This window comes from Leptodactylus fuscus, chromosome 4 (assembly GCF_031893055.1).
Source record: "Leptodactylus fuscus isolate aLepFus1 chromosome 4, aLepFus1.hap2, whole genome shotgun sequence".
In the NCBI taxonomy this organism is placed as follows: domain Eukaryota; kingdom Metazoa; phylum Chordata; class Amphibia; order Anura; family Leptodactylidae; genus Leptodactylus; species Leptodactylus fuscus.
The window spans coordinates 38,583,292-38,599,136 of record NC_134268.1 but is presented as its reverse complement, the minus strand read 5'-3'; the positions used below and the strand labels follow the sequence as shown (position 1 = coordinate 38,599,136).

At 47.2% G+C, this 15,845-nt stretch overlaps 1 protein-coding gene across 1 annotated transcript; it reads right to left on the bottom strand.

Moving 5' to 3' along the window:
* Positions 1 to 1,670: 1,670 nt before the first annotated feature.
* C4H8orf88 (chromosome 4 C8orf88 homolog) lies at positions 1,671 to 15,462 on the bottom strand. The gene is made up of 5 exons (XM_075270343.1): positions 15,352 to 15,462; positions 14,944 to 15,020; positions 12,490 to 12,565; positions 11,579 to 11,685; positions 1,671 to 1,806 (listed from the first exon to the last, which is right to left on the bottom strand). Exons 1-5 carry the CDS (start codon positions 15,422 to 15,424, stop codon positions 1,708 to 1,710), a joined length of 432 nt encoding a protein of 143 aa, XP_075126444.1. The 5' UTR covers positions 15,425 to 15,462; the 3' UTR covers positions 1,671 to 1,707.
* Between the last annotated feature and the right edge of the window lie 383 nt (positions 15,463 to 15,845).

Genomic DNA, 15,845 nt, shown 5'->3' with positions numbered 1-15,845 from the left:
GGGGATCTAAGGAAGCTGGAAGCATGAACGGAGACTTGGCAAATGAAGTTTAATGTTGACAAATGTAAAGTAATGCACTTTGGGCGACGTAATAAAATGTATGATTATATAATTAATAGTAAATTACTGGGTAAGACTGTCAATGAAAAAGACTTGGGGATTTTGGTGGACAGCAAGCTTACCTTTAATGACCAGTGCCAGGCAGCTGCTGCCAAGGCAAATAAAATTATGGGATGCATCAAAAGAGGTCTAGATTCTCATGACAAGGACATAGTTATGCCTCTATACAAATCACTGGTACGGCCACACTTAGCATATTGTGCACAATTTTGGGCCCTGATATACAAGAAAGACATAAGTGAACTTGAAAAAGTGCAAAGACGGGCAACCAAAATGATTAGGGGAATGGGTGGACTGGAGTATAACGATAGATTAACAAACTTGGGGTTATTCAGTTTAGAGAAAAGACGTCTACGGGGAGATCTAATAACAATGTACAAATACATGAAGGGACAATACAAAGAACTTTCTAAGGATCTTCTTACTTCCAGGCCAGTGACAGTGACAAGAGGACATCCTCTACGTCTGGAGGAGAGAAGGTTTCACCAGAAACATAGAAGGGGATTCTTCACAGTAAGAACAGCGAGGCTCTGGAAGTCTCTGCCCCAGGAAGTGGTGATGGCGGATTCACTGAACAAGTTCAAAGAGGGCCTCGATGCCTTTCTTGAAGAGAAAAATATAACGGGTTATGGACTCTAGATTTTAAGGACATGTTGATCCAGGGTTTTTATACTGACTGCCCGATTGGAGTCGGGAAGGAATTTTTCCCCTGAAATTGGGCAATTGGCATGAGCCTCATGGGGTTTTTTGCCTTCCCCTGGATCAACACTGTAGGGGATTGTAGGGTTATAGGTTGGACTTGATGGACTCCTGTCTTCATCCAACCTCATCTACTATGTAACTATGTACGCCTCATGCCATGTGTACCGAAACGCATAGCATTATGCAACAAATCTTCTGAGTTTGGCTCCGTTCCCATGGAGTGAGTGAGCGCTCAAAACAGATCCCATTCACTTCAATGCGTGCCGACTCACGCGTGCTACACATTGAGATCAATGGGAGGTTTTTTAACCCATTAATTTCAGGCCTCACACTACATAAGTCGGCTCCCTGGTTGAATGCCTGTACCTCCATGTACCTATTCATTTACCTCAGTGAGCCCGGCTGCAAAACGGACAAGAATAGGGTCGCGAGATTTGCCCCATTATAGGGAGTGAAAAAAAAACACAGCTAGCACTCGGACATTGTCGTGTGTATGAGGCCTTAGACAACAAAGGGAGAAGACCCCAAAAAAAATTTTTGCAACTACAATACTGTAAGAAAAGTGGAGGTCTGACCTCAGAACACAAATTTAGGCGTGAAACTATTTTTAGCACATAAAGCGCAAACAGTATATTTAACAAACAGAGGAACGACATGTAAAAATATAACAAGAGTGACCTACAAAAACAGCCACAACTATCAACATAAAAGTATATACAAAGAACATAAACTATATACATAACCACAAAGCGGTGCGCTGCACTCAGAGGGAGGGGAAACAGGTTTTCCAGACACATCATAGTAACAGAATTCCTATTTTTATTAGGAGAAAATGGTGAAATGATCTCTCAGATGAGAAGCCAAACGATCAGCCCGTCATCCTCCTCACAGAGGATAGGAGTGATGGTCTGGTCTGGCAGAGGGATCCATGTTCTGTATGTACGCTGGCACAAAGGGATCGATGGCGTGATGGAGGCCGGAGACCTAGAAGGGACAGATTGGAAAGGGAATGTTAAATCTGATTCATCAAATACAATAGATCAAGTACACAGGGCGCTTCTACCAGCAGATCTATGCACGTGGCCTGGAAAAAGGCCTGACTCGTGTGTACAGGGCTTCAGAAGCTGCTGCCTATAACAGTAAGTTCACACAGGGTTTTTTTGGTCAGGATTTTGAGGCCGTCTCATATGAGTGCCTGAAGACACCCCCTCCTCCCAACTAATCCGATTCATTTGGGCCTAATCCGAAGTGGAGTGCGCGACTGAATGCCAATGCAGTGCACCAGCATCCAGTCACAGCTACCTGTATTTTGGACCGGAACCCGAGGCGGCCTCCCCCCGTGTGAACTTCCCCTAACATGGCTGAAGTATATGGACACAGCTGGGGTTGTTTGCACAGCCATATCCATGAAGGTAGCTCTTGCGATAAGCTACAGTTTCTCAAAAGAGAGGAGATATTTGAGATAAATGCAGTTTGTTTGTTTAGTTTTAGTTTGTTCAGCTATGGATGAAGCCCTCCATTAGAATGTATGTGTGAATCCAGCCTAAGGCCGGGGCCCCACGGACCGGAAACACAGCGATTTGCCCGCAGCAGAGACGCTGCGGGAAAAATTGTGACGTTGTTCAGTGCAGGCAAAGTGGATAGGATTCATGCGAATCCCATCCCCACTTTGCGGAAAAGATCGCAGCGCAGACACACTGAGATTTGTAAAGCTGTTTGCGGCTTTGCAGATCACAGCATGTCAATTATATCTACGGAAACGCCGGTGGCTTTGCTGTAGATATAATGTTAAGAGAAAGTCCGCAGAGAAAAACTCTGTGAACTTTACCTTAAAAGCGCTGCGGAAAGAACTGCAATGTGTTCACACAGAGGTTCTTCCCGCGGCGCTTTAGTGCTGCAGATACGGCCCGTGGGGCCTTAGCCTAAAGGACATAACACTTTAGATTTGTATCCAAGAAAGGTCATACGTAAAAAGAACAAATGGTCAGACCCTTCTCGACTGCTTAGAATTAGTAAGAGACTCCTGAGGTCCTGTCCTTGTCCCTCAGACCTTCTTCATGTTACCCTTCATTCACATCTGCGTTGGTAATCCTTTTGGGGAGTCTGCATGGGGAGCCCCCCCGAACGAATACCAAATGCACTGGCAAGAGCTGTGCAGTGAAAGCACATGGACCCCTTAGACTATAATGGGGTCCGTGTGCTTGCTGAGCGCTGTCCGTATGAGAAAGTAGATTGTAAACTACGTTCCTGTCCGCATGTTCTGTGCGGAGACCTGGCGGCAAGCACACGGACCCCACTATAGTCTATGGGATCCGTGTGTTTTTACTGCACAGCACCTGCAATTGCGTTTGGTATTCCGTTCGGGGGGGGGGGTCCCCATGCAGACTCCCCCAAACGGATTACCAAATGCAGATGTGAACCAACCCTTACTTGCTACACAGATTAGTGATATGGTGAGACTATATTTTATTTATGTCTCTTTCCTATGTAGCACAAAGATATTCTGCAGCGCTTTGCAGACATTGTCCTATAACATGTTACTTTGAATTATCAGATGGAATTCATACAGAGCACCCATAATATGAGCCTACTAATAGAGATGAGCGAACACTAAAATGTTCGAGGTTCGAAATTCGAATCGAACAGCCGCTCAATGTTCGTGTGTTCGAACGGGTTTCGAACCCCATTATAGTCTATGGGGAACAGATACTCGTTAAGGGGGAAACCCAAATCCGTGTCTGGAGGGTCACCAAGTCCACTATGACACCCCAGGAAATGATGCCAACACCTCTGGAATGACACTGGGACAGCAGGGGAAGCATGTCTGGGGGCATCTAACACACCAAAGACCCTCTATTACCCCAACATCACAGCCTAACAACTACACACTTTACACACTCAATACCACCTCTCTGACAGTAGGAAAACACCTTGAAACATGTGTATTTGGCACTTGCAGTGAGGAGAGCTTGTCACCAGCAGTGAATTTGGCCCTTGTAGTAAGTTGAGGTTGGCACCAACATTTGTTTTGAAAATCAGGGTGGATTGAGCCTCTAACCAGCAGAGTTTGGGCAAATTCATGGTGGAGGGAGCCTCTAAAAACCCCAGTTTGGACCAATTCATGGTGGAGGGAGCCTCTAAAAACCCCAGTTTGGGCAAATTCATGGTGGAGGGAGCTTCTAAAAAACCCAGTTTGGACCAATTCATGGTGGAGGGAGCCTCTAAAAACCCCAGTTTGGACCAATTCATGGTGGAGGGAGCCTCTAAAAACCCCAGTTTGGACCAATTCATGGTGGAGGGAGCCTCTAAAAACCCCAGTTTGGGCAAATTCATGGTGGAGGGAGCTTCTAAAAAACCCAGTTTGGACCAATTCATGGTGGAGGGAGCCTCTAAAAACCCCAGTTTGGACCAATTCATGGTGGAGGGAGCCTCTAAAAACCCCAGTTTGGACCAATTCATGGTGGAGGGAGCCTCTAAACAGCCCAGTTTGGACCAATTCATGGTGGAGGGAGCCTCTAAACAGCCCAGTTTGGGCAAATTCATGGTGGAGGGAGCCTCTAAAAACCCCCGTTTGGACCAATTCATGGTGGAGGGAGCCTCTAAACAGCCCAGTTTGGGCAAATTCATGGTGGAGGGAGCCTCTAAAAACCCCCAGTTTGGACCAATTCATGGTGGAGGGAGCCTCTAAAAACCCCAGTTTGGACCAATTCATGGTGGAGGGAGCCTCTAAACAGCTCAGTTTGGGCAAATTCATGGTAGAGGGAGCCTCTAAAAACCCCAGTTTGGACCAATTCATGGTGGAGGGAGCCTCTAAACAGGCCAGTTTGGGCAAATTCATGGTGGAGGGAGCCTCTAAAAACCCCAGTTTGGACCAATTCATGGTGGAGGGAGCCTCTAAACAGCCCAGTTTGGACCAATTCATGGTGGAGGGAGCCTCTAAAAACCCCAGTTTGGACCAATTCATGGTGGAGGGAGCCTCTAAAAACCCCAGTTTGGACCAATTCATGATGGAGGGAGCCTCTAAACAGCCCAGTTTGGACCAATTCATGGTGGAGAGAGCCTCTAAAAACCCCAGTTTGGACCAATTCATGGTGGAGGGAGCCGCTAAACAGCCCAGTTTGGACCAATTCATGGTGGAGGGAGCCTCTAACCAGCAGAGTTGTGGGAAAGCAGGGTGGAGGGAGCCTCTAACCAGCAGAGTTGGGGGAAATCAGGGTGGAGGGAGCCTAGTATTAGCAGAATTGTGCAACGCTTATGGTGGATGAGTATGAGGATGCGGAGGAATTGGAGAGGTTGAGTACAGACATGGAGTTTCATGTTGGGGTGCTTTACACAGGTGGGCCCAAAAATGAAGGCTCTATCCAGTGGTGGTTCATTTTTATCAAAGTGAGCCGGTCGGCACTCTCAGCTGACAGACGGGTGCGCTTGTCAGTGATGATGCCACCGGCTGCACTGAACACCCTCTCAGATAGGACGCTGGCGGCAGGACAGGACAGCACCTCCAAGGCATATAGGGCAAGTTCAAGCCACAGGTCCAACTTCGACACCCAATACGTGTAGGGCGCAGAGGGGTCGGAGAGGACAGGGCTGTGGTCGGAAAGGTATTCCCGCAACATGCGCCTATACTTCTCACGCCTGGTGACACTAGGACCCTCCGTGGCGGCACTTTGGCGAGGGGGTGCCATCAAGGTGTCCCAGACCTTAGACAGTGTGCCCCTCGTTTGTGTGGACCGGTGAGAACTTGGTTGCCTACTGGAGGAACTGCCCTCCCTGCCGCCACTGTCACATGCTGGAAACATCTCCATCATATTCTGCACCAATTGCCTGTGGCAAGCATTGATGCGATTGGCCCTCCCCTCTACCGGAATAAAAGACGAGATGTTGTTTTTATACCGGGGGTCAAGGATAGCAAAGATCCAGTACTGGTTGTCCTCCATGATTTTGACAATACGCTTGTCGGTTGTAAAGCACCCCAACATGAACTCAGCCATGTCTGCCACAGTGTTAGTTGGCATGACTCCTCTGGCCCCACCGGAAAGTTCAATCTCCATTTCCTCCTCATCCTCCATGTCTACCCATCCGCGCTGCAACAATGGGACGATTCGAAGTTGCCCGGAAGCCTCCTGTATCACCATCACATCATCGGACAACTCTTCTTCCTCCTCCTCCTCCTCCTCCTCCTCCATTAAACGCAGTGAAGCGGACAGATGTGTGGACCTACTCTCCAGCTGTGACGGATCGGATGCTATCCCTAACTCCTCTGTGTGATCTGAGTTATCCCTGATGTCAATCAGGGATTCTCTCAGAACACACAAGAGCGGGATTGTAAGGCTCACCATCGCATCCTCAGAGCTCACCCTCCTTGTGGACTCCTCAAAGACCCGTAGGATGTCACAAAGGTCTCTCATCCATGGCCACTCATGGATGTGAAACTGAGGCAGCTGACTTTGTGGCACCCTAGGGTTTTGTAGCTGGTATTCCATCAAAGGTCTCTGCTGCTCAACCACTCTATTCAACATCTGAAACGTTGAGTTCCAGCGTGTGGGGACGTCGCACAAAAGCCGGTGTTGTGGCACATGCAGGCGTTGCTGGAGAGATTTTAAGCTAGCAGCGGCTACTGTCGACTTGCGAAAGTGGGCGCACATGCGCCGCACTTTCACCAGTAGCTCTGGAACATTGGGGTAGCTCTTTAGGAAACGTTGCACCACTAGGTTGAAGACGTGGGCCAGGCATGGAACATGTTGGAGTCCGGCAAGCTCCAGAGCTGCTACCAGGTTCCGGCCGTTATCACAAACGACCATGCCTGGGCCCAGGTGCAGCGGCTCAAACCATATTGCCGTCTCATCGAGGAGGGCATCCCTCACCTCGGAGGCAGTGTGCTGTCTGTCCCCCAAGCTGATCAGCTTCAGCACAGCCTGCTGACGTCTACCAACGCCAGTGCTGCAACGTTTCCAACTCGTAGCTGGGGTCAATCTAACAGCGGAGGAGGAGGCGTGGCGGAGGAGGAGGCGGTGGCGGAGGAGGAGGCGGTAGAGGAGGAGGAGGAGGGGGGTGTTCTTCTCGTGTCCCTGCCAGGAATGTTAGGCGGGGAGACGAGGTACACCGGGCCAGTTTGGGAAGCAGTCCCAGCCTCAACTACATTCACCCAGTGTGCCGTCAGTGAAATGTAGCGTCCCTGTCCGCATGCACTTGTCCACGCGTCGGTGGTCAAGTGGACCTTTGTGCAAAGCGCGGAACTAAGGGCCCGCCTGATGTTGAGTGACACGTGCTGGTGCAAGGCGGGGACGGCACACCGGGAGAAGTAGTGACGGCTAGGGACGGCATAGCGAGGTGCCGCAGTTGCCATCAGGTCCAGGAAGGCGGGAGTTTCAACAAGCCGGAACGCCAACATCTCCTGGGCCAGCAGTTTAGCGATGTTGGCGTTCAAGGCTTGCGCGTGTGGGTGGTTAGCAGTGTATTTCTGCCGCCGCTCCAATGTCTGAGAGATGGTGGGTTGTTGTAAAGAAGCGCCTGATGGTGCCTTTGATGGTGCAAGAGAAGGAGATAAGACAGGAACAGGGGAGGATGAGGGAGAAGTCAACAAAGTGGCGGAGGCAGATGAAGTGGTGTCCTGGCTCGTCCTCTGGAGTGCATCGCCAGCACAGTCAGCAGTGGCAGAGGCAGTGGCAGAGGCAGTGGCAGTGGCGTGAACGGCAGGCGGCCTTTGTCCTGCCGTTGCTGCCTGCCACTGATTCCAGTGCTTGGATTCCAAATGACGGCGCATTGAAGTGGTGGACAGGTTGCTCTTCTCAGAGCCCCTAATCAATTTCGAGAGGCAAATTGTGCAGACAACACTATATCTGTCCTCGGCGCATTCCTTGAAAAAACTCCACACCTTCGAGAAACGTGCCCTCGAGGTGGGAGTTTTTCGGGGCTGGGTACGAACTGGAACATCTTGGGAGATTCCGGGTGTGGCCTGGCTTCGCCTAAGCTGCTGACCTCTGCCTCTAGCTACCCTTTTTGGTGCTGCACTTGCCTCAACATCCACACTACTTTCCCCGCTTGACATCCCCCCTGTCCAGGTCGGGTCAGTGTCCTCATCATCCACCACTTCCTCTTCCAACTCCTGTCTCATCTCCTCCTCCCGCACAATGCGCCGGTCAACTGGATGCCCTGACGGCAACTGCGTCACATCATCGTCGATGAGGGTGGGTTGCTGGTCATCCACCACCAAATCGAACGGAGATGGAGGAGACTCTAGTGTTTGAGCATCTGGACACAGATGCTCCTCTGTTAGGTTCGTGGAATCGTGACGTGGAGAGGCAGGTTGAGGGACAATGAAAGGAGCGGAGAACAGCTCTGGGGAGCAGGGACAGTTGGGGTTATTGTTCTGTGAAGCTTGGGAATTTTGGGAGGAAGGAGGACAAGACTGTTGGGTAATAGGAGGAGAGGAGGCAGAGTCTGACTGGCTGCTGGACAATGTGCTGTAAGCGTTCTCTGACAGCCATTGCAAGACCTGTTCCTGGTTCTCGGGCCTACTAAGGTTTGTACCCTGCAGTTTAGTTAATGTGGCAAGCAACCCTGGCACTGTGGAGTGGCGCAATGCTTGCTGCCCCACAGGAGTAGGCACGGGACGCCCTGTGGCTTCACTGCTACCTTGCTCTCCAGAACCATTCCCGCGACCTCGCCCACGGCCTCGTCCACGTCCCTTTCCGGGAGCCTTGCGCATTTTGAATTCCCAGTTAGAAATTGGCACTATATACCAGTAGCAAAAATTGTGGGTGCACGTAACCACAATATATTCTTTGAATTCCCAGTCAGACAATGGCACTATATACCAGTAGTAAAAATTGTGGGTGCACGTAACCCCAATATATTCTTTGAATTACCAGTCAGAAACTGGCACTATATGGCAGTAGCAAGAAATGAGGGTATTTGTAACCCCAATATATTCTTTGAATTCCCAGTCAGAAACTGGCACTGTATACCAGTAGTAAAAATTGTGGGTGCACGTAACCACAATATATTCTTTGAATTCCCAGTCAGACAATGGCACTATATACCAGTAGCAAGAAATGAGGGTATTTATAACCCCAATATATTCTTTGAATTCCCAGTCAGACAATGGCACTGTATACCAGTAGTAAAAATTGTGGGTGCACGTAACCCCAATATATTCTTTGAATTACCAGTCAGAAACTGGCACTATATGGCAGTAGCAAGAAATGAGGGTATTTGTATTCCCAATATATTCTTTGAATTCCCAGTCAGACAATGGCACTGTATACCAGTAGTAAAAATTGTGGGTGCACGTAACCCCAATATATTCTTTGAATTCCCAGTCAGACAATGGCACTATATACCAGTAGCAAGAAATGAGGGTATTTATAACCCCAATATATTCTTTGAATTCCCAGTCAGAAACTGGCACTGTATACCAGTAGTAAAAATTGTGGGTGCACGTAACCCCAATATATTCTTTGAATTCCCAGTCAGACAATGGCACTGTATACCAGTAGTAAAAATTGTGGGTGCACGTAACCCCAATATATTCTTTGAATTCCCAGTCAGACAATGGCACTATATACCAGTAGCAAAAATTGTGGGTGTATATAGCCCCAATTCTATTGCTAGGGGACTTGCAGGGTATTTCTGAGGTGAAGGTGGGGGGGCACACCGTTGGAACGGTGATTTGGGGTGTATATATGGGGTATACGGGAATACACTGTCAGTGTGTTCCATTCAGGATCCTGGGAAAGCTGGGTTGCGGCGATTGAGCCCGTCAGTGCCACGTTACACTGACAAGCTTCTCCCTGGAATTGAAGTTATATGTAAGCCCAATATATTCTTTGAATTCCCAGTGAGACAATGGCACTATATGGCAGTAGCAAAAATAGTGGGTGTATATAGCCCCAATTCTATTGCTAGGGGACTTGCAGGGTATTTCTGGGGTGAAGGTGGGGGGGCACACCGTTGGAACGGGTATCGGGGGTATATATCGGGTATACGGGAATACACTGTCAGTGTATTCCATTCAGGATCCTGGGAAAGCTGGGTTGCGGCGATTGAGCCCGTCAGTGCCACGTTACACTGACAAGCTTCTCCCTGGAATTTAGCTCTTACAAGAGCTGTTGTGGTTGTCTTCTCCTTCCTATCCTAGCCTGTCCCTGCCTACCCAGAATCTAAGCCCTAGCTAGCTGGACGGAAACCTCCGTCCTCGGTGAATTGCAAGCTCAGAATGACGCGAACCTGGGCGGCGCTGTTCTTTTAAATTAGAGGTCACATGTTTTCGGCAGCCAATGGGTTTTGCCTACTTTTCTCAACGTCACCGGTGTCGTAGTTCCTGTCCCACCTACCCTGCGCTGTTATTGGAGCAAAAAAGGCGCCAGGGAAGGTGGGAGGGGAATCGAGTAATGGCGCACTTTACCACGCGGTGTTCGATTCGATTCGAACATGCCGAACAGCCTAATATCCGATCGAACATGAGTTCGATAGAACACTGTTCGCTCATCTCTACCTACTAACATTAAAGAGGATTTGTGGTCAAAAGATATTAATGGTCTGTCCTTGTGATAAATCATTAATATCAGATTGGTGGGGGCCCCAAAAAGACCCACTGATAAGCCGATATCAGCAGCTGCGGCACAGGAACTACATTGTGTACAGAGCCAGAAGTAGACACTCTGTACACTGTGTGGCGTCCAAGCCAAGTGGCTGCGGCTCAGCTCCCATTCACTTATATAGGACTATGGAAGAGGGTGAATCACATAGTGTATGTAAAGAGAGAAGAGATCCCATGGCAAACTACCAAAACTTCAATGCGGAGATTCCTGTGGAACTGTCCGTAAGCTGTATTCACATACTGCAATCTTAGTGTGGTTTTTTGCAGCAATTTTTTTTTTGTAAATGTAAGTAAAAATAAATAAAATAATGTATATGGTACTTATTATTATTATTGTTTATATATATATAGCACCATTAATTCCATGGTGCTTTACATTTTGGTGATAATAATGTATTTGGTACTTTAAGCTGAAATTCATATAGTACAGGTATCGATTCAATAAGGTGCTATAAAAGTCATTAGGGGAATAAATAATATAAAAATGAGAAAACAGGGACCTAGATAATCGTATTACTGATAATATACGAATAATTGAGCGCACCGCCATACAGACAGCAGCATCACTTCTAACCTATGACAGATTTGATATTTTTCAATCCTATTTCCAGTCATGACACTTTGGCGCCATCTCCTGTCCACATTTGTGCACAGCAAAAAAAAAAAGTTTTTCTGCCACAGCTTTCACTCTCTGATTTCACTCAGATGAACGGACCTTATGAGCAAAGTGTTCTGCCCTGTAGGTTCTGTGGCTGAATCAGCCGCGTCATCTGCAGCAACACCGAGCAGGACATTTAGCTTTTCAGCATCCTGCTTTGGTCTCTGCTTCCCACTGGGCCCCAGGACACAATTCGGTGTGGATTTTGTGGCACAATCTATCTCAAAATTAATACCAAATTCCTCTGTGTGAACACACCCTTAAAGTTTTACAAGAGCTCTGTTTGCAGTCACATATATATATATATATATATATATATATATATATATATATATATTATAAAAAAAAAAATTAATTTCGACTGATGACACGTCACCTCCCTGCAGTAATAATAATAATAAATTTTATTTATATAGCACCAACATATTGCGCAGCGCTGCAAAACTGCAAAAAAGAGAGTCATTGTGTTACTCTACAGTATGAATCTGAGAACTTACCGGATGCTGGCGAATAATGGGAAGATCCGGTAAATACTTTGGCTTCTGTTTGCTCACAGACATGTTTGAGAGCTGCATCAGGAAGTCTCTGCTGTATGTGATTCTCTCTGCACACAGGAGGACGAGGGCGAGTAACAGTGTTAGGAAATAGTAGTATGTCCAGGACACAGAACCACAACCATAACAGAAACATGAGAAATGATCAGCTAATGCAAACACAATACCCCAAGTTACAGCCCAAATTTCCAGCACCCTGGGAAAAGTTCTCCTAAAACAGGAAGTCTAGAGACTACGAGGCTGGAACCGTCCATGACGCTCTCCCATTATCTGTGGGATGAGAATGGCGAAAGGGTTGCTGCCAGCGGGAAAGGGGTATTTTTGGAGCAGAAGGGGTAAGGGAGGTATTTGTTTGAGGTTTCTTAGGAGGGATCTGACATAAGGTTTTCACTGCTTCTAGATGACATCCCATCCCTGATATAGAACCTCACCCAGAACTGCATGGGCCCCAAATTGGTACAGCATTAAGACACATCAAGAGGGTTTTACTAATAACTGGGACCGCATCCACTAAACAGTCCTCAGTGTAAAGCAAGGAGGCAGATAAAGTTTTTTAGGAAATCAAATTTTGAAGATACCTTGAAATGGGGCAATTGACATGAGCCTCATGGGGGTTTTTTGCCTTCCCCTGGATCGACACTGTAGGGATTGTAGGGTTATAGGTTGGACTTGATGGACTCATGTCTTTATCCAACCTCATCTACTATGTAACTATGAGGGTCGGCATATACCCCAGTATACCCCAGTATATGTGGACCCCCATTCCATCATGTGGTGTCTGAATGGAAAGGTGGATGCCCAGATTCACTTACCAGAGCTTGTTTGGTAACATATTTTACCGATTTACTATTTACCTTTTTTGTTATTCGCTGGTGGTTTTTCAGTCACCGTATTCATCAAAACTTTTTGTATGTTTCCAATGGAGCACCACTAAATCGGAAGAGAATTGCTGAGACATTACAAATATAATCATAAAGGATCAATTCACACAACTGCAGTTTTTAGTCCAAAGCCAGAAGTGGATACAGGAAGAAGAAAAAGAGATCCTTGGCGTCACTGCTCTCACTCTTTTGCGCCAAAAAATTGTCACATTGTTGGCTCTGCATTCTGCTTGCCATTTTTTAAGAAAAGTTGATAGAGCAGGGTGGAGACCAAGGAAAGCAGGGTGGAGGAGTCAGAAGTCGACACCAACATTTTTCTGACTCGGACAATGGCTGACATGACTCAGACTCCACAGCCCTGGTGCTGGGTCACTTAGACCCGTCAAATTTACTTCGAATTCATGATAGAAAACGGACGTGTTATAACTGAAAGCTGCGCCAGTCCTGGACTTTTAGTTGAGGTCTGGTGCGATTTCTTGTGGGCTTCGGTGTGGAGGAGCTGAGGATTTGCCCCCGATTTCACAATTTGCGTGGTAGAGGGGGAGATCTGCGGCGTATACTTGACATGCTGTGGATGTAAAGTTTGCGCACCAGGTCAACGTCTACACTTGTTCTGTTATGTGCAGATTTTTCTGCTATGGGTGGATGGGATTGCCTAAAATCTCTGCAAATAATAAACGGGTGTACCAGAGGGGACTCTCAAGGGCGCTTCACACTAAACTCCCATGTGGGCACAGCGTGGTGGACTATACCATCACAGACCCAACAGACATAGATACTCTCACAGTCACCCCTGAGACACACGTGTCGGACCACAACCAGATCCTGCTGTAAATGAGATCCACTGACAAGCCACTCACACAGCAGCCCCACCAGATTGGTCTCTACAATCTGCCGCCATCCTTTAAATGGGCCAGTCACCAGGGCAAAAAACTTGTAGGACCGATGGTGGTTGTGGGGGATGTTTTGGCTGGAATTGAATGGTGTAGAGTTCTGGGTATGGTTGAGGGTAGTACCAGGGCGTAATCTTGGAGAAAATCGTAGTGGGGTTTGGCTCAGTGCAGGCTGTGCAGCCATTACCAAATTTTGTGTTACATTTTAAGCATGCTTTATTTTTAGTATTATTCATGTTCTATAAAGAAGCCTATAAGAAAAAATGTAGGGAAATAAAAATAAGAATCCTGTGTTTTAAGGAAGAAAAAAAAAATAAAAAAAAAAAATGACATTTTGCTATAGACTTCAAAGTAACATTTGACCACATAATTTGTGACCAAACAATAATACCAAGAAAAATGCAGCAAAACACCAGGAGGAATTTATCAGCCCATCTACACTAGTTTTCTGGCATAAATGGGTGTAATGTGGCGCATCATTCCCTCTGCAACTCACTTGTAACTTTTTGCAAAAGTGGACAGGTCAGAGAGAAAAGTAGGCCCAGATGGTCATGTGACCTGAATGTAAATCAGGTAAACTGAGCCAAATTTTAACATGATGTATATTAGAAAGTGGTTTCTATTGAGGAATCCTATTATATGAGTGATATTTTAATAAACTGGAAAACCCTTTAATATTACCCCAACTAGGGGCGTATGAAATACTGAGAGACTCTTACATTGCAAAAATCTAGGTTTCACCATGAAAAGCTGCGACATTAAAATTCTAAGGGTAAGTTCACACGGGGTTTTTTGGTCAGGATTTTGAGGCCGTAACCGCCTCAAAATCCTGACCAAAAAGACGGCTCCCATAGAAATCTCTGGGAGCCGCGCAGGTGTTTTTTTTCCAGGAGCCGGTTTGTTCCGCCTCCCAGAAAAAAGAAGTGACATGCTTATTCTTCAGGCAGATTCGCCTCGCAACATCTGCCTGAAGACTCTCCCTCCCGACTAGGTCCATTCATTTGGGCCTAATCCGGAGCTGAGTGCACGACCGGATACCGCTGCACTGCACCGGCATCCAGTCACAGCTACCCATATTTTGGACCGGAATCTGAAGCGGCCCCCGCCTCAGGTTCCGGTCCAAAAAACCCTGTATGAACTGACTCTTAAACAAACCAAGTACAGGAGTGTCCCCAAGGAGGCGCCACACTCCAGATTCTCCTGGCCCAACTTCTACGCAAATAGGGACTGAACCATCAAACTGAGCTTGACAAGAAGATGACAGATGAGCCAAACCAGGACATTTCTCGGCATCCGTTTCTATAAAATGTTGCAGTATTTCAGCGTAAATTACAAGTCTTTGTAATGGGGGAGAATGTCAGTATTTCCAGACCATAGATAGGGCATGTTAGATCTATTGAAGATTCCCTTTAAGACAATGAACAGCAGCACTGCAGGCAAAATATATAAATGGCAGTAGTTATTTCTCCGAGACGCCTTTCATGATGAAACACAAGATCTACCTTACCGTTACTCAAAACACAACGCGTCTTACCAAATCACATTGGTCTTTAATGCTGTCTTTGCAAGCATCGGTGAATTTGGCCTGGAAGTTGACCATGTATACAGCACCTGCAACAAGCACACATTGTATGTTCATCAAATAAACATATAACATGGCCCCCCCCAAGCTCCTATTCTCCCAGTCCTACAATGGTCAGGCGGGGGGCAGAGTCTGGTGACTGATCTCTATACCTGCCCTTTCTATAGAGGAGACTGAACTCACGTCTAATAATAGGGGTCAGTGAGGTCCCTTGAAAACATCTCGGACTAGCACATGCAGCTTAGTCGTCTGACGTGACGTAGATACCTGCCACAATTGGGTAGTCACCTCTTGCCGGGGCTGAATCTTGCTGTTGATCCCCATACAGTTTGGAGGAAAGTTTTAGGTGAATGGACTCACCATTGTCCGGTACAGCGCGGCGGATAGGTCTTGCTGGCTGAAGCGGCTTGCGTATTAGTCTTCTGACTTCCATTTCATTGCTCAGCAGCAACTCAGAACCTACCACAAGGATGTTACACATGGTTATATTAAAGTTATCCAGACAAAAGAGACTTTAACCCAAAAAACTAAGGCAAAGTGGGAGCTGGGTCATGATTGTAGCCTTCTACTACACAAAGAGATTTGGGGAGTCACATCTCTTTAAGGCTGCAATTTCACAGCAGAAAAGCCACCAGCTAAGGCCCAGTTCACATCCGCTTTGGGTTTCTGTTGGGGGGGAGGGGGGCTTATGCCCGGTTCACATTCACATTCGGGTTTCTGTTTGGGGGGAGGGGGGCTTAGGCCCGGTTCACATCCGTGTTCAGGTTTCTGTTCGGGGAGAGGGGGGCTTAGGCCCGGCTGATATCTGCGTTTGGATTTCCATTTGGAGAGTCGACTTGGGGACCCCCTGAACA

Bases quoted from the DNA above. Each gene is read 5' to 3' on its own strand.
- C4H8orf88 (XM_075270343.1), bottom strand. From the start codon at position 15,424: ATGGAAGTCAGAAGACTAATACGCAAGCCGCTTCAGCCAGCAAGACCT. The intron at 11,686-12,489 runs GTAAATAGTAAA...TCCTGTGTGCAG, and splicing joins ACCAGCGAATAACAAAAAAG to AGAGAATCACATACAGCAGA. The intron at 1,807-11,578 runs GTAAGTTCTCAG...TGTCCCTTCTAG, and splicing joins CCATTATTCGCCAGCATCCG to GTCTCCGGCCTCCATCACGC.